Source organism: Tetrao urogallus (genome assembly GCF_951394365.1).
Source record: "Tetrao urogallus genome assembly, chromosome: 16".
Classification (NCBI taxonomy): Eukaryota; Metazoa; Chordata; class Aves; order Galliformes; family Phasianidae; genus Tetrao; species Tetrao urogallus.
The window spans coordinates 4,169,088-4,186,650 of NC_136829.1; the positions used below are offsets into that span (position 1 = coordinate 4,169,088).

Genomic DNA, 17,563 nt, shown 5'->3' on the forward strand with positions numbered 1-17,563 from the left:
AGGCACTAGTTATCCCAACTGCTACATGTAACCGATCCGTACATTCAGTGAAATACTCAGACAGTCTCAATCAATGCACTGAACACAGAGGTTGAAGAAAATTGCTAAGCATATTTTTAACAGATCCTCTCCATCCGGGGAAAGCCAGGTCTCAGTTACCATTCTGGGCTTCACTTGCGTCCGTATCACGTTGCTTAGGGAAGAGGAAAGGAGGAACAAAATCAGAACAAAACATTTCATTGTACAGATTGCATACTATCGTTTGTAGAACTAGTGTCAGATTTTGACCTTAACGAGCTATTTGAGACACTTGTTAGTAAAAACAGCTGGTCTGCCTATAAGCGTAAAGTACTTCTTCACTGTCAATTTGAACACAATACTCCTTGTAAGTAACAATGCAGGTTTCACATCCACATCGTTGCGTTAGCAAGCACAGGAGCACCCATGAGGGCACGCTGCTTCTACATGTTGTGCATGTCAATGACTGGAATTACTCAAACTACACTATCAGTACCCCCCAATTAAAATAAATGGGAGACTTAGTAAATTGAGCTCTACGCAATCTATACCACTGTAAGTATTCTGTATCAGACACCAGGCGTCGACTTTATTGTCCATCAAGTGCCTTTACGCACTGCTGTATCTCCTCCCTGTGACAAGAGCAGCTGCTACAAGGATGTATCATCCTAGTGCTGGCAGTATCAACAATTCACTTGTAACTCTGTTATTAAAAATACCTGATTCCGTTTCTTAAATTCAACCACTTGGAAGAAGACGTACTCCAGAATATGTTTGGCATCCCGCTTCTCCTCTGGGAGCTTACTTGTTACTCCTAGGATATCACCACACTTTTGTATATAAAACTCCAGGTCATCATCAGTACCTAAACAAGCATCGCAAGCAAAGAGGCAGGTGAGCATCACACATCTGTACCAGCAGGGCAAAAACGTACTGCCAATCTCCATTCATTTCTGGCATCCTGGGGATACAAACAGGTTCACAGAACTAGTCATCATGTATTCCTGCAGCCAGTACGTTCTCATCTGGTCAGTACTAGACACTGAACTGCTGACTTCAAAAGCCATTCCCCAGAAGAATAGAAAGGGAGGCCAGCAAGTCTCTAAAATAACAGCAGGCTTACAAATCAAAGCCCATTTGGAAGAGGAAAAGACAGGGAGAGGAAGAGGAAGATATGCTGCTGCTAACCGATGTGTCGAGCTGTAAGTCACGAACCAGCTTCCAACACTCAAAGCATACTTGGCCCAGGATTACAAAAGTGCATTTCCATAAATTACGACCAGGTTAAACACCTATTTTCTTACAAAAACTTGCATATACACGTGTGAAAAAAATCAGTCTGCTCTGCTTACATTTGTTTGTAATCTCTGCAAGACGAGCTTTCTCAGAGGAAAATATTTCATCCAAGTCAAACAGCTCCAGAGGAGGAGGAGGCAAGTCTCTGAAAATAGGTGGAAAAACCTGGAAGAGAATTGAGAGAGCGTGTTTTATTGACAATTATTTTCCTTATGCTTCAAAAATCTCCAAGGCAACAGTTTTAGACTGCACTTCAATAAACCTTTTATTGAATCAGAAGCAACTCCAAAGCCCAGAGTACAAACGTACATCCTTTTAAAAATCTCACGTGTGGTTTGCAAAAATAACTCAATATTTCAAGAGTTTAGTCTCCAGAATGCCAGAATTATCTCCTAGAACAACTACAGATGCTATATTTGCAGTTTGTTCTTACTTTTGTTCCAAGACATCCAGGTGATTCCATTTAGTACTGAGATAGTCGAGGTACTAAACAGACCATAACAACTCGCCTTGAAGCATTTCTCTGCTAATTTGGATGAGGGTATTTTCTTTTTCATGCAGTCACCACATGTGCCACAACTGTGACTCTGCATTTAACAGGGCTGACAAGTGCTTAAAAGAGCACTCTATTTCTAAATGAACCTGTTTTTAAAGAGCACTGCAAGAGATATTACTTCCAGTTGACCCCTGCAACTAGCTGTAAGGTATCACAGTCACATTTCTTCAGTGGTCAAACCAAAGCACAAGCCACAGTGCCAGAGCTCAGACATAAAACTAAGTGTGACACCACTGAAGCTCACGGTGTTGGTGCCAGTCCAAATCTCTGCAAGTAAAAGTTTGGCCAGCCCTTGCTGTAGAAGACCAACACTTTATTTTCTTCTTCCCCCGAAAATGCAGAAGGTCAGAGAACAGCGGAACTGACTGGCTCCCCCCCAGCAGTACAATTCTATTGATCACAACACCACTATTTTCTGAAACACCACTTTCTGTTTCCACAGCAAAAGCAAAAACCCAAAGCCCTACAGGGCCAGGAGCAGCTACACAAGTGATTATACATGCAAGGCATTCGTAGAGATTTAGAGAGTTTCTGTACCGTACCAGATGCCACACTTCCAAGTTCTGCTGACTAAAATTACAAGTGTAAAAAAGCTACTTCTTAGGAGTCAAATATGTGGCAAGATCAGTATTCCTCTCCCTTTTCTTTCTTGAAAGAAACGCAGAAACAACACACAGTGTGTCCATATGAAACAAAAACCCTCCAGGTCCCGTGTCAGCAAGAATACTTACAGCTGGCTGCAAGGGAGGCAGTGGAATCTCAAGTTGAGGCTCAATGAGTCGGAGAGGTTCGTGCTTCACATTCAACTCTTCGTAAGCTCTGCAGTAAGCACAAACCAAACCAAAACAAAACAAAAACCCAAAGTATGAGGAAAGAAATAACACAATGTGTGCTTGCGTGCATTAAGGACTATAGAAGTGAATTTTCCACAAAGACACAAAGGTCAACATTTTGCAGAAAGGAACGGCACAAAAAAAATGGACGCCCATTGTTCAAAGGAACCCAGAGCACTACATATGAGTGAGAGCTGACTTTGAAAGCAAGCAAACTGAAGTTATGGCAGAGCAGATAATGACAGATGGACATGTAGAATGACAAAACAGAAGGAAGTCACAGCTCTCCATTATTCAAACAACTTTTGAAGGGATGGACGCACAAAGGAAAAAGCGATCCAGTCCAAAAGGAGCTGACTGGGGATTTCAGCAGTTCTTCAGAGAGTTCCTAACAAAAGCCATTTAAAAAATTATTTGCTATGGGATCAGAAGGGACATTCCAGTACGAATTCACATCTAGGGAAAATAGAAAAAACACAGAGTAAGAAGGAGATGTCCATCAAGCAGTGGAGTTTCACGAAGTCTGTGCCAAGCCTGCTATCATTCAACATGTTCTTACACGATCTGAGTAGCATAAGTTAGATGGGGCAAAGCTGCTAGCGATAGAAAAGTGATGAAACCAAGCAGCAGATAAATCTTCAGGCAGAGAATTTGCTGGGAAATGCAAAGATGAAAAAAACAGAGCTTCAGTAAATGCCAAGTAATAATACATGAATGGAAAAACAACCAGCTCTCAGACAGTATCTCCTCTTATCCCTCCAGAAAGTACCCAACATCACTGCATGCAGTTCTACAAAAAGTACCAGTTCCTTGAGGCAACAACTGATAGAAGAAGTAAAAAAGAATGTCAGAAACTACGGCAAAATTCATATCAAAGAGAAAACCTGTGAAACCAGAAAAAGAAACAAACCTGCAGAACAAGAAAAGACCCCACTATCACCCTAAGAGCTCTGGTATATCCATAGTCAGAATGCGGTACGCAGTTCAGGTTCTTCTGCTAAGTGGTCACAATAAGCACAAAATAAGCAGAAAATGGAGAAAGAAAAAGAAAAAGAATGTAGCACAGGAAGAAATGAATGAGTTCAGAGCTGCTGACTTGAGAACTGCAGGGAGGGCGGTTGTGTCCAGCTCATACAGGGACGTATCAAACAGCTGTGTGAAGTCTCTTGGGCTCTCATCTCCTCCTTGCAGACAGACCCGCGGTTGCTCAGACAGTGCAGCTATATTTGGGAGCAAGGTATAGTCTGAAATCTGAACACACACACAGACACGCACATTATTAAGAAGACCAAACCAATTACAGTCTCTTACTAGTTTACACCTCCCCTAACGCCATCCAGAAATAATTACCCCATTCTCCACCAGGCACGACCCCTTGCAGTGCAGCTTACACCAGAAAACTGCAGACTCCATTCTTAGCTGCACCCTGTTCACAGCTTCACAGACGCTGTATCTGAATTTGTCAGTTCTTGTTAAAATCAAGAGACAGCTTAACACTCAACCATGCAGGACTCTTTCTTTTCGTACACACAGTCTACAATTTTGTCATGTGTATTTCTAAATAAAAATAATATCTGCATATGCAGATATAAAAAAAAAAATAACCACAACTAAAATTGATACAAAGGCTGATGTTTAACCAGAAAAACAAAATCTGTCTTTGCTTCACACATTTCTCTTGACTGAAGGCTCAAAGCTGAAGCACAAACTTGTTAAGTTTGAACAGCAAAAAAATCTCCAACAGCCAAACTGGGAAAGGTCTTTCACAGCCAGCTTCAGGAATAAGCACCAACCCCAGACTGAAATAGATATATTTTTTTATTCGCCATTTTCTCTCCTAGTCTGTCTAGGAATTCTTCACCTTCTATCCAAAATAAAGGGTCTGTAACAACAACAACAGCAGCATTCATCTGGCTGTTAGCTATTCTGCACTAAGTCACGGTTTGGCAAAACCAGCACTGCTGGACCTCTCTGTTATTTACTGCCTTCTGAAGGATCTCTCTTACCTCAGGGTCTACCATGTCCACCTGGTTTAAACGAATATCTGATGTTGTGAGCCACTGCAAAAGCACATCCTGGAAAAGGGGAGAACTTTATTAAAATCAGGAAGGCCCAAGTTCATTCATATTAAATCTAATAACGCACAGCAAAAAAAGAAGTAAAGTGGGTAATAAATCAAAGAAAATCTAGAGAGAAAAGACAAACTTGGATTTTTATTTGCTCATGGAAGCAGTGATTCAGAACAAGAAGCACACCCTGTGTGAGATGTGTGCTTTCAGGAAAACCCTCTTCTTACAAATAAGGGCGCTACGCACTACACTTGGACAGCACACTACAACCCATCAGGAGCCACATATACAAAGGTTTATTATTAATCACGAACCAAAAATCAAGCACTCAAGAAGCTAAGAAGTAACAGACCACAAAAGACCGACTGATCAATTTTAATAACAACGAGTGCTCAACAGGAGTAGGAAACGCTTCTCAGAGTCCTGAAGCATAAGCAATACGCTGTACTGTTACAAACTCCTTTCTGTTGGTTGTGCTGTGACAAAGCCTCCAGGATGTTAGCTGTTAGCAATGGGTGAGACTCACACCGCATCACTTTCACAGCTTTCTTGGCCAAGAGGAAGCTATTCAGCTCAAACTCCTTTATAACCCCGTGAAATACACACACTTTTTCACTTACCATGATCTTACCATTTTCTTCTTTATCTAAGTATTGATCGCTGAACATGTGGCAAGATCCCAGTGCTGCCATCTTTCCACCTTGGCTCTATTGAGAAGGAGCACAATATTAAAAAAAAACATTCCTAGTTGCAGTTTTGGAGGCAATTGTTAACGGCATCCAATTGCAAAGCAATTGAAACAAATGAGAAATGTTGGAATAAGCATCAAAGGCAGTTTCAAACATGGAAAGCTCTCAAGAGCGCAGCATTCTTTATAAGAGCACATGCTCTGCAGGCTCATAAATTCAGTACAATACTGATCTTTTTGAACATTAGAAAGACAAAAAATCCCGTATCGTCAACAATAGCTGCACTTGTGTTCTTTTGGCAGTAAAAAGAACACTTCTATTGATGAAGCAAAAAAATAAGTTCAAAAAATGGAAACCTAAAGGACAGCAACATGCATGCATGTCAGCACAGCACGTGAGTACATCAGCCAACAGAAGAGTTTAATAACTTCATTGCTTCTAATATGAAATGCAAAATATTCAGGCTCCTTTATTTCTCTTCAGCCAAATCGAACGTGCATAAAAAGGCATCCAGGAAACAACTTTGGTGTTCTTCTCTATCCAGATTACCCCTCCTGCCCTCCACGAGGGCACACATAAGAAACAGGAAGCTTTCAACAGACCCAGACACCACGTGTGCTTCCTGCACCAGCTGTGGAGCTCAAGGCATAACACAGCCATACAGACTGCTGCAATGGCACTGAAGATACTCAGAGCTCCAGTCTGCCTAACAAACTGCTGATATTCTCCACATTTTGCAAACAAAGCTCAACTTGAATTCTAAATGTTTGATTCCAAACAGAGTAACCAGACAGCATCCCCTGCTCTTACTTTCCACTCCTTCAATTTTGGTTGCTGTTCTTTACCGCATCTCCTCTTTGCTTCAATAGATCCTGTTTTCCTTCTGGCACCTTGCTCTGCTCTGCCTGAGAAAGAAGCTCTGTCTCCCGCTTCATCTTCTATCTTTTTTTTTACAGTTTCTGCAAGCTAGACAGGAAAAATGACGCCATCTATTTGAATTCACACGGCAGTGTTACGATGCAGGAACAACTACCCGGCTGACATGGCACTGTTTCCATCTCAGTGACCAAGCCATGCAGAAGATCTCTGGGAGGTACAAAGAAGTTACATGGATGGCACTTGGAGCGCCGTGTATTTGCTGCATTTCTCAGAGGAAAACACACTTCTCTGCACCCACGAGGTGAAGCCCGCGGAACTTCACGCAAACAAGCACGCTCCTGAAATGAGAACACTAACCAGCAAGCCTTTGATCCCAGCGAGGCTTTACGTCACTTTGGCAAACATGTCACAAGAAGACATCTCTGCATTAATGCAAACAATTGCAAGATTATCGTGGGTGCGAGATTAGACATCAGTCTACAGGTCCATTGGATTTACGTGCACATCCTGTGTCGGGGGAAGGGATTTTATTGTATCTTATTCCAACAGTTGCACACAAAATGCAGCAGTAAGTGCACGGGTAAGTTCACTCACACTGCTGTGTTGTCTTTGATTTACGGGGTGCGTTTCAGACAAATGTGGGGAATGAAGACAGACATCGTCAGTAAAAAATAAAGAAAAATTTCCTTCCTAAGGTACAAAAAAAAACCAACCCACAAGAGTGTTAGCAAGTTATACACACAGTAAAGAGCATGGTAATGTTCACTACCAATACTAATTCCTTATACCCATCCACTACTAGTAGTTTCCTCTTTTTTAATGAACGAGAAAGCTGCACAGATAACAGACATCTACCAGCTCTGAGCTGATGGTCCTCTTTCTTCATCCACTATTAACTAAGTAACAGTCTCATTAAATGCTCAAATTACGTGGCTTGCTTCATGCAGAATCGTACCTCGTGCTGATAGAACGCAAGAATAGGTCTCTTGAGGGGGAAGCAGACAGATCCGGTTGACAGAACAGCCACTGCTGGTTTCATCACATTTAGTGTGGCACCAAATGGATACACAAAAGTGAGAGCTCTGCAGAAAATACAGACTCCTTAAGTGCCTGCATGCATCACATAGGCTCGTCTCATCTATAAAACAGACTATCTGCCTAAGCTGAGAAGTTTAACCGTGCGCTGATGGTGGAATGCCAAGAGCCCTGTTTGAGAAACTCAGATCACCATAATGACGTTACTTTCTAGGAGGTGTTTCCTGGCTCACAATGTGTCTGGGTAAAAAGGAAAAACAAGAAAAGATTTCTGTTTGCACACTCATGTACCTGAGAGAAGAGCAGGCAAACTTAATCAGACAAATAAACACGTTAAACGTTCTTACGCTCATCATCTTCCTTGTCATCATCCACACATTTACTGTACTAGTCTATGAACTAGCAGCAAGAAAAAATAAAAACACTTGAAGTTATTTGTGGAAAAGCTGCATTATTCTCAATGTCTCTTCACTCCTCGGCAGAATAAAGCAGCACAGACAGACAGGAAGTTCAACACTGCAACACATCTACCTGATCCTCAGCTAAAACTCTTTGGAAAGAAACAGGGTTCCTCTTCTCCACAGCTAGAGCGCTCACTAACCAGAGCTCATGCCTACTCATGTTGAATCAAACTCAAATACAGAGAGAAGGGGGGGGGGGGGGGGGGGGGAAATATCTGGTCAAGAAAGTAATAATTCCCCTCAAAAATCTATCTATCATTCCTGCTCTTTACTTGCTATCAAGAGTCACTGAACAGCCTTCTTTCCAGATAAAGCCTTGGGAAGCAAGAAGCTAACTGACATACATACGTTAGAAAAGCTCAACATAAATTGCTAAATAAATTCCTGCCCACGGAGGCTAAAGCTTTTCACACCAGCTGCCCCAAAGGAAAACACTTACTGTGAGTCAAGCCCGCTCCCATCTTCACCTGTTGTCTCAAGCCCTCTTTTTCTTGCAGCTTCACTGATTCCCCTACAGCAAATTGAAAGCAAAGCCTACTGAAAACACTACGGGCTAAAAGAGTTAATTGTAAAGATGCACATAGCCAAAATACCTACCTATTCAAAACTCCATCAGAGATCAGTGCTTCTTTTGGATGGTAGTACTTGTAATACACATTTCGTACAACAGCATCTCGGATAAAAAAAATGAAATAAGAGGAAATCTGTGCCTTAACTGATCACTACGCTAAACGTAGCAATGTAAATGAGTTTAGCTCTGGGCTCCCTTGAATGTTTCTTTCTAACACTGCAAAGCTGGCACGTGGCCCCCAGAAAAGTTCCTGCCAGTCTTCACTGTTGCTTCCTTCTGGACATAAAGATTTAGACCAGCACTGTATTTGCAAAATAAAACTAGGAAAAACGACCACATGTCTTCTGCGTGTTCTTAGACTAAAAAAAAGAAAAGTTAAAAGAATTCTTATCAAAGTTTTTAATACATCTCCTAAAGCGTGATGATGACCAATAGCACTGACGCACAAAAAAACAGAGAGCAAAAAAAAGGAACACAAAAAATACCAGGCTAAATGCCATCAAAGAGCCTACAAACATTTCCTGTACGCTGAGGCACACAGTTTATTTACACTTGGGCAGTGCAAAAGCTAACGGATTGCACGTTACTGGTCTCCTCCAAGAAAGTGCCACAGCTGCTTCAGGTGAGGTACGGGGATGGCCAAATTGTTACCAAGCTGCTGTGCCTGTGGAAAGCCCTCGGTGTGCCTCAGTATTACACTATAGAGCACATACAGACATCAAGAGAAACACATCCTGAAAAGATCCAAGGGCACATTTTGTGTGCAGGACCTGCAGAGCTCATACCCTACAGACTGAACTGCTCTTAGCTTTCCTAGGAAATGGAAGAATAAAAGGTGTCAGTGAGCCCCACTACCGTTATTGAAAACGATCCCGTATTCTTCTAACAGAACGTTAATGTTTGTGCCAGATCTGGACTCGCCGCCTTCACTGAGCATCACCAGGATGGCTCCACCATCCTCCAGGAATTTCTTCAGAACCGAAAACTAAAAGACAACCAGCATCCAGAAAAAAATCGTAAGTGAAAGAAGGCAACAGCAAGACTGCAAGAATCGCAGAATGGCCTGGGCTGCAAAGGAGCACAGCGCTCATCCAGTCCCAACGCCCTGCCGTGTGCAGGTCACCACCCACCAGACCAGGCTGCCCAGAGCCACATCCAGCCTGGCCTTGAATGCCTCCAGGGATGGGGCATCCACAGCCTCCTTGGGCAACCTGTGCCAGGGCCTCACCACCCTCTGAATGAAAAGCTTCCTCCTAATATCCAACCTAAACCTCGTCTGTCTCAGTTTAAAACCATTCCCCCTTGTCCTATCACCATCCACCCTCATAAACAGCCATTCTCCCTCCTGTTTACGTGCTCCCTTCAAGTATCGGAAGAAGCTACACTGAGATGATTCTGACAACCTGCAGTGAGTTTGATGCTACGAGAAAAGCATTCAAATCTCAAGCTGTGTAAATACACGCAAAGCAGTAACGTCCAAAATCATCTACGCTGTTATCTTCTATGTTGTTTTAAGATTTGCTTAATGCACAGCCCATGTGCAAACAGGTATGGTTTTAAGTTGCGGGAGGGAAGATTTAGGTTGGATGCCAGAGGGAAGTTCTTTACAAATGATGGTGAGGTGCTGGAACAGCTGCCCAGAGAGGCTGTGGATGCCCCGTCCCTGGAGGTGTTGGAGGCTGGATGGGCAGCCTGGGCTGGTAGTAAGTGTGGAGGTTGGTGGCCCTGCCTGCGGCCGGGGGGTTGAGCTTCGTGATCCCTGAGGTCCCTTCCAGCCCTGGCCATTCTGTGACTCTGTGATTCTTACCTCAGCAGCGCTGAACTTTTCTCTTGGACCAGCTGTTATCCACAGTTTCACTCCGAGGAGCTTCTCAGACGTGATCTCACCTCTTAAGCTACAAACAGACAACAAAAAGACACGGCATTCTTGCCCGGAACCACAATATTACTAAGAACTGACAAATAAACGTTAAGCAAATCACTCCAGTCGCTTCAACCCCTTCGTTTCGGTTTACAGTTCACAACCTATCGAACACAAAGCACCGCCAGCGAGGCCCCGCGGCGCAGCCACAACCCGGACCTCACGGAGAGCAAAATCCGTGCAAACGAAGGCCCTTCCTTCTGCGCCCCCGACACCCCGAGCCGGGCAGCCGAGCTGCGCAGCACCGCCAGGACGGGGAGAGCAGCGGCCCGGCCCTCACCTCAGGATCTCCCAGTTCGCTCGGAGCCTCTTACGCCAGGCTTTGTAGCCGCTGGCGGGAGTGAAGGCTTCCCCTTTGGAAGCGTTGAAGGCGATGGCGTTCCGCGGGCACTCCGCCATACCGCACGCAACGGCTCGCGGTCGCCCGGTAACGCACCGCCCGCGCATGCGCAGCAGCCCGCGGTGTGCTGCATCTCCCAGGAAACGCTGCGGCTGGGATCGTACCGACGGCCGCCGGTAGGGGGCGCTGCGCCGTACAACCACCCCCCGTGGTGACAGACGCGGGAGAGCACAGCGGGGCGTTGACCTACCGACAGCCGCCGGCAGGGGGCGCTGCGCCGTCCAGCCACCCCCACCCCCGGCGACACAGAGGCGGGAGCGCACAGCGGTGCGTTGCGCTTTAATTGAAACCGCGTGGTGGTTGCGGCGCTGCTGCACGTACAAGAGAAACGTTCCCGTACGAGCTTCCTCAGCGCGAACAGCAGAACAGCACTCGCCCCCTTTTTCCTCCTCCCAGCAGCGGTCAGAAAAGGACTCGAGGAAAGAAAGGGGGGAAGCGGTGCTCAAGCAGTACACCGGCATTTAAATTAAGGCAGAACAAAGATCGTGCGCACATCGCGACAGGCGTCGCCAGAGCAACGCGGGCAGCGGAAGGCTTCTGTTGCTGCTGAGGAGCAGCCCTTAGGAGAGCACAGGATCCGCAGCCCTGCCAGCAGCGACTGACAGCTGCTGAGCCCAGCACGAGGCTGCTCTTTCCTCCCACCAGCAGCGCTCCCTCCCTCCACCGAGGCAGCTCTGCTTCTTCAGCGGCGTCCGTTGACCTCCTCATTTCTGCTCTGAAGTACTGAAATCCAACGAGCACCTCCAGGCAGGAGCAGGGGAACGCCTGCAGCTACGAGCTTTTTTATTGGCCCTGGGCAAAGGCTTGCTGAACTGCCCTGCTTGAACTCCAGCCTCGCTCCTGGGATCAGACTGTCCTTTTCCCAGCCATTCAGGTGAGCGCATCCTACTTCAAAAGGAAGAAGCCCACGATCTTCCCACTGCTGTGCTGTGAAGTCTCCCTTCGTTACAAGGCAGCATTAGCTCCACACCATAGAAATGACCTGTTCCAGAGATGTGGCTGTGATGTGAGTGATGGTACATATATCTTAGTCGTAAATACAACCACGGTGAATACAACCCTACCACACAGTACTGAGATAATTATTAGTGTCTCACTTTCCTTGCTACAGGAACACACACGTAGAGGCAAATCCACCAAACAGCACAAATGAAGAGCTCCGTTCCATCCCAGCCAGTTAGTGTATTAGTCCCCTGGTTTAGACCATGGGAAAGTGACATTACTATTCCTTTCAAAAACTGAAACGAGAAAAGCCACAGCAATAACAGCAAACATAAAATTGCATTCAGTTAAAACCTGGCTTCTCAAAGCCTTTATAAAATCTAGAAGTCCTCTTCAGCTGGCGCATAAGAAAATCCTAAAAAAGCATCTGAGGCACTGGAGCTGCTGGCTGCTAAGTCAGGTGTGTGGGTGATGGAGGCAGAGATCGCTTCCTGGGTGAACTCTGGGTCGAAGTGCCGCAGATCAGCTGGGCCAGCCTAAAGGGGCAGAGGGACGCATCATGTTGGGCAAGCAGACCCCAAGCAACGGGCGAGAAAGAGCATCAGGTGACCTTGCAGGAGTTAAACCTCCTCTCCCTGACCGCAAGGGAATGTAGTTCTTCTTCTCTTCAGGGCAGGTACCCAGGACTTGAGCATGGACAGTTAAAGTCCCAGTGCCCCACATGATGTTATGATGTGGAATACCGACAGCCAAAAATCACAAAACCATGACATCCATCCCTTATCACCACCCTTGCAGTGTGTAACCTGCACTTCAGCATCCCTCGCTATCAGTGAGGGACGCCTGGGGAAGAGCCTTTGACCTTGCAGCCTCAATTCCTTGTGGGCCGCCATAAGGCAGACCCCAAATTAAATACCCACTTACCACATTAGGGTTGAACGGAGGGGTAATCCTCTTGTGGTACAAGTCATCCCAGTTTATTGGGCTGAAGAATACGTGGTTCTTTATCTCGAGCTGCATGGAAAGGGGGAGGAGATGTCAGTTGCCTGCTAACGCTTCTCTCTCAGCACCTGCCAGCTAGTTTCATAGCTGTAAGCCATTGAAACAAGACTTGGAGCTGCCACATGAACCCTACGTGGACACGTAGCAAGTCCTTAATCCACGAGGGCCACAGTCCTGTAATACCTTGAAGGGATGAGATGACACCATTGCAGGTATTCTAGCTTGCCACCACATCTTGAATCATAGCGTTTCCCTTCAGGAATGAGTCAACCCCATCTACCTCTTTTAGGGAACTGGAAAGACCTACCTACGTGGAAAGCCTTTCCCAAGGCAGTGCTGTTACCATCAACATATATAAAGCTCATCATAGGAAGCCTTCTTATCCATCCTCCCTCCTAATCATAAGAGAGGCCACCTACAAAGTCTGTTTTGGCACCCAGCCTCCTCTTCCGGTCCTTGTGGAGAAGTCCATGGAGGATATCACAGGCTGCCACAGTCTTGCTTCCTTGGATCTGGAGTTGCTTGTGGAGAATGTTGTCATACATTTGAGACACATCCCGGCTATAAAAGGGAGGCTAATTTGAAAGAGAAGAGAAGCAGCCTGTCAAGTATAAGCTATGGTAAGGAACCACACATCATTGGCCAAGATGTGTCCCACAGTGAGAAGTTAAGGGCAACCTTAACTCTGCTCAAAGGGTTAAGGGCATGATTGAATCCTGCATTCAGTTACCTGCCTCAGTTGCCCATACCAAGTGCCATAGGAACATGAGGTTGACATCACTTCACACATTTGGAAAATAAGTTCTCCACTAAATAAAATGTCTTCTAAACTTACCAGTCCAAAAAGCATCTCATAGAGGACAGCTCCAAGGCACCACCAGTCTACTGTCCTGTCATACGGCTGCTTCTTTAGCACCTCAGGAGCTAAGTACTGGAAGAGTCAGAAGTAGATACTGTAGTCCACTCATACAGGAAGGGGTTCACCTTTGTAAGTATACAAACCTGGCTGCAGCTCAAGTTCAGCAAATTCATTCGGAGGAACACAGCGGCACCTTCAAATAGGCTTACAAGGATTCTCCGTTTGCCAGAGACACCCACCAACACCCAACTCCCCACAGAAAAAAAATCGCTTTCCTGGGCTACAGAGTGCTTTCTTCCTAGAAGCAGTTTGTGCAGGGATTGGCCACCCACCGAGAAAACCAGCAAACCTGCCCCACCCTGACGTATTATACTTCTAACAGACTCTTGTCATTTTGAGGTGGTTGCAGTTTCCGTACCCAGTAGGTCTATCCAAAGCAATGAAACTACTCAGAGCCCAGGTGCAACAGGGAAGCATTCATGTGGCCTGCAGGACAAGCAGCACATCAAGTCTGCTCTCACATATGACCATTTCCATGTTATCAGGCTCCCTGTATCAACGAGGCTCTCCCCCTCAGCTCATAGCAGAGCTGCAACACGGGCCATACCTCAGGAGTGCCGCAGAACGTAGAGGTAGTCTCTTCTTCCTCCATTCCTTCCTTGCAGAGTCCAAAATCTGTCAACACCACATGTCCCTGACAAAAAGAATTTCAGCCTGGCCCACTCTCTCATGAGAAACAGCAGGATTGCCAAGCCTTGGCCACCACATTTAACCCAATCTATGTTCTAGTGTCCCACTGGTCACTTGTTTTCCTTTCCCTCACCTTCTGGGTGTCCTATCATGCAAGTAGGAAGACTATGGAGAAAATAAGTAAGTATAGACATTTTCTAAAGTTTCGCTACAGCTGCACCACTGTGATGACATCCAACACTTCTGTGCCTCAGCACTGCCTTATCCCAAAGCCAGGTGGCACAGTGTCACCACCAGAGTAGCAGTGACTTACTCTTAGCACTCAAGTCCCTCCCCCCAAGCCAGGTCCCAGCTCTTGGGACCAAGCAGAGTGTTTTGCATGCGGAGTTCTGCAGAGTGTGTGCTTGCTCCCTCTTGCAAGACCTGGACAGAAACTCAGTGGTAGATAGATGCAAAAATCCACGCGATGGGATGAGCCACGGCTTGTCAAACTATAGCTCTCTGGTTACGATGCCAATGCTTTGGAAAGGCAGCACAAGAGGTGCATATACCTGGCAATCCAGGAGGATGTTCTCAGGTTTTAAATCCCTGCAAGGCAAAAAACTTTCTGAGCAGATCAGGATTTTCTAAATATCTGGCCTAAACAGCAACAGCATCAAGCGAAAGGAGGAGCTAACAAGACTTCATAAGCCAACTCACCAAGACCTTTTCAAAGTGCAAACTCCCATTGCTCTTGGGCATTAAAATATACATGTTAATGTAGAACTGCTCTCATGCAGGGTCAGATACTAATTTTCATTTCACTGTGCACGATTTGTCACAGAAATTCTTATTTCCTTAGTAAGGTCTATCCTAAATCTTGGTATGCAACTAGAGTCTTGTCCCCACTACTGGGCTGGGGGTGTTTATTGCCCAGCAGGTCCCTCACGCTGCCGAATGCCACTATGCTTCACACAGACCTAAAAACCTCCTTTCCCTCCCCAGCCCTGCACCCAGCTGGCTGGTGGATCCATCGCCCCTGCTCTCCCCAGCATGGACGTGTACCTTACCTATAGATGATGTTCAAGGAATGCAGGTAACCAATTGCACTAGCAACCTCTGCAGCATAGAATCTTGCACGGGGCTCACGGAAACAACGCTCTCTTTGCAAGTGGAAGAAGAGCTGAGACAGAGACAAGAGGATTCATGGCCACTCTAAAAGCAGAAAGTTATCTTCTGGCCCACAAGCCAGCTACTCAAGGGAAAGCTGAGTTATAGCAAGAGGCACACAAACAGCACCAAATAAGCCCAAACCAAGTAGCCTTATTTCACTACCTAAGCACCTTCCCAGGAACTGTTGCATTTGTCTTCCTCATAGCAGTCCTGCACCTAAGAAGTCATTGCCCCAAACCTGGCTATTAGACTGGCTGATCTAGTTAAGCTTCCTTGCTAGCTCTAGCTCATGAGCCAGTTATAGGTGTACACATAGTATGGTCACAAAACAGTGCTAACCTAAAAATCCCACGCGAGTCAGAACTCTGTGCAAACAAGACATCGGTGTTAATAGCACCTCCCAGCCTGTTTCAGGTAGCACTGAAAGGCACAGCTGTAGAGAGAGCAGCTGTTACAGTTCAGAAAAAGAAGCCTGGCATACTGCAGTAGCATCACATCAGCTCTAGTCTGGGACTGAGAGCTGGCACGAGCGAGTTTTCCATGAAGTTCACCAACACTGGAATTTCTCATGCTCTCCATGGGATTTTAAAGCGTCCCTAACTTTTTTCTCAGCCTACTTGTCTTGATAACCAGCTGGCACAGGTCATCCTCAGCAATATTTTCACTTATAAGTGAGACGCTTGCCAGCCCCTCCCAGCTGCTCTTTCCAACAAAGTAATGTTATGCTTCAACATCGTTATCTCCTGACAAGAAAGTTTCCGGCAATAAAACAGAATGGCTGGGAAGAACTAAACAGAAGATTTAAAGTTTGTACTCACCTCTCCTCCATTTACATAATCAAGCACAAAGTAAAGCTTCTCCGAGGTCTGGAAGGAGTAGTGGAGGCCCACAAGGAAGGGGTGCTTGACATTTTTCAGAAGCACGTTGCGTTCTGCCATGATGTGGTTTTGCTATAAAAAAGCAGGAAAGGAGACAGCTGTCCAGGACAGTCTGCTCTACAGACTCCCTGTTGTTCTGAATCCATGAGGAATCCGAGAACCCTACGGATCATATCCAGCCCCAGAGATGAAAGCACTCCCCCCTCTCTAACTTGCTTCATCGCACAGATAAATCCATGCTTACTGCGTGCATTGTTGACGTGAACACTCACTTCAGCCACCAGATGGTTCAATTGCATTACCAGGATTGCTTAGTGTATAACCAATAGATATCAAGATGTTATAATCACAATATAATCAAGAGAGTTAGGCAAAGTAGACAACAATAACAAAATGAGAATAAGCGGAAGAGCTTACCCTTCGGCTGGGCTCACCACAAAACACCAAGAGAGGGGATCTCCAGAAGAGATCCTTCCCCTCTGGTAGCCAGCTCTTAAATAGGTCTAGGAGAGGGGCAGCCTGGCTCCAACCCTTCCGGCAGCACAGTGAATTGCCTCCAGCTGTGCTCCTCTGGCTGGCTCATGGCTCGCCTCAGGTGATCAATCAGAGGTTCAGGCCGTGACTCAGCAGTTCCCATACACTTAGATACCAACCACCACTGTGTGTGTATGCATGGCCGAGGAGAGCAGACATACCTCCTTTTTCTTTAGGATGGTTTTCTTATGCAAGACTTTCACAGCATGAAAAGTCCCATCACACTTGCGTTTGGCCTTTTGGAAAAGCAGCTGCTTTTACATTAAAAAACATGGCAGATAAAGATAAGGCACAAGTGCACAAAGGCCTTACAAAGTGCTCGAGCGGGGCAAAAATCCAGTTTTACAGTCGGGGTGTCTGATGAAACACAGAACTCTTCAAATATCAAAGGGCAACCTCAGAGAGTTGTTAAAAATCTCCAGCAACACTGACACACAGTGTTAATGATAGTGACAGATCTGTTCCTCTCACTGCTTATAGCCTTGGCTATATTGTCACCATGCACTGAGCTTCGATACTTCATGGATGATGAATTCCATGCGAGTTTCCATTCCTGTGCAATACCTGGTTTAACGTCTCCCCGAGTTTCCTGCACAGTATCAGCCTTTCCTAATAGAGATCCATTAAATCTTAACTTTTTAATCCCAACACCATTCGCGACGTCCTTCCAACCTTCAACAAGGCAGCAGTCTGTAGCATCATCACTGTCTGATTTCAACTCTTCCCCTCCCTGGAAAGAAACCTTCTGCTCCTACAGTTACAAACCTACCTCGCCTTG

General features: G+C 45.7%; 2 protein-coding genes across 2 annotated transcripts; both read right to left on the bottom strand.

The window, feature by feature from the left end:
* Positions 1–151: 151 nt before the first annotated feature.
* LOC306952512 (intraflagellar transport protein 52 homolog) lies at positions 152–10,727 on the bottom strand (the record flags this gene model as incomplete). Its single annotated transcript, XM_079543224.1, has 13 exons — positions 152–193; positions 738–883; positions 1,371–1,479; positions 2,602–2,689; positions 3,800–3,954; positions 4,710–4,778; positions 5,393–5,479; positions 7,296–7,422; positions 8,276–8,347; positions 8,434–8,509; positions 9,263–9,392; positions 10,215–10,302; positions 10,609–10,727. 13 exons carry the CDS (start codon positions 10,725–10,727, stop codon positions 152–154), a joined length of 1,308 nt encoding a protein of 435 aa, XP_079399350.1.
* A 1,323-nt stretch (positions 10,728–12,050) lies between these two features.
* LOC306952841 (serine/threonine-protein kinase Sgk2-like) lies at positions 12,051–17,324 on the bottom strand (the record flags this gene model as incomplete). Its single annotated transcript, XM_079543613.1, has 10 exons — positions 12,051–12,206; positions 12,595–12,684; positions 13,092–13,247; positions 13,508–13,603; positions 14,139–14,225; positions 14,773–14,809; positions 15,271–15,383; positions 16,192–16,323; positions 16,947–17,021; positions 17,304–17,324. 10 exons carry the CDS (start codon positions 17,322–17,324, stop codon positions 12,051–12,053), a joined length of 963 nt encoding a protein of 320 aa, XP_079399739.1.
* Positions 17,325–17,563: the final 239 nt, after the last annotated feature.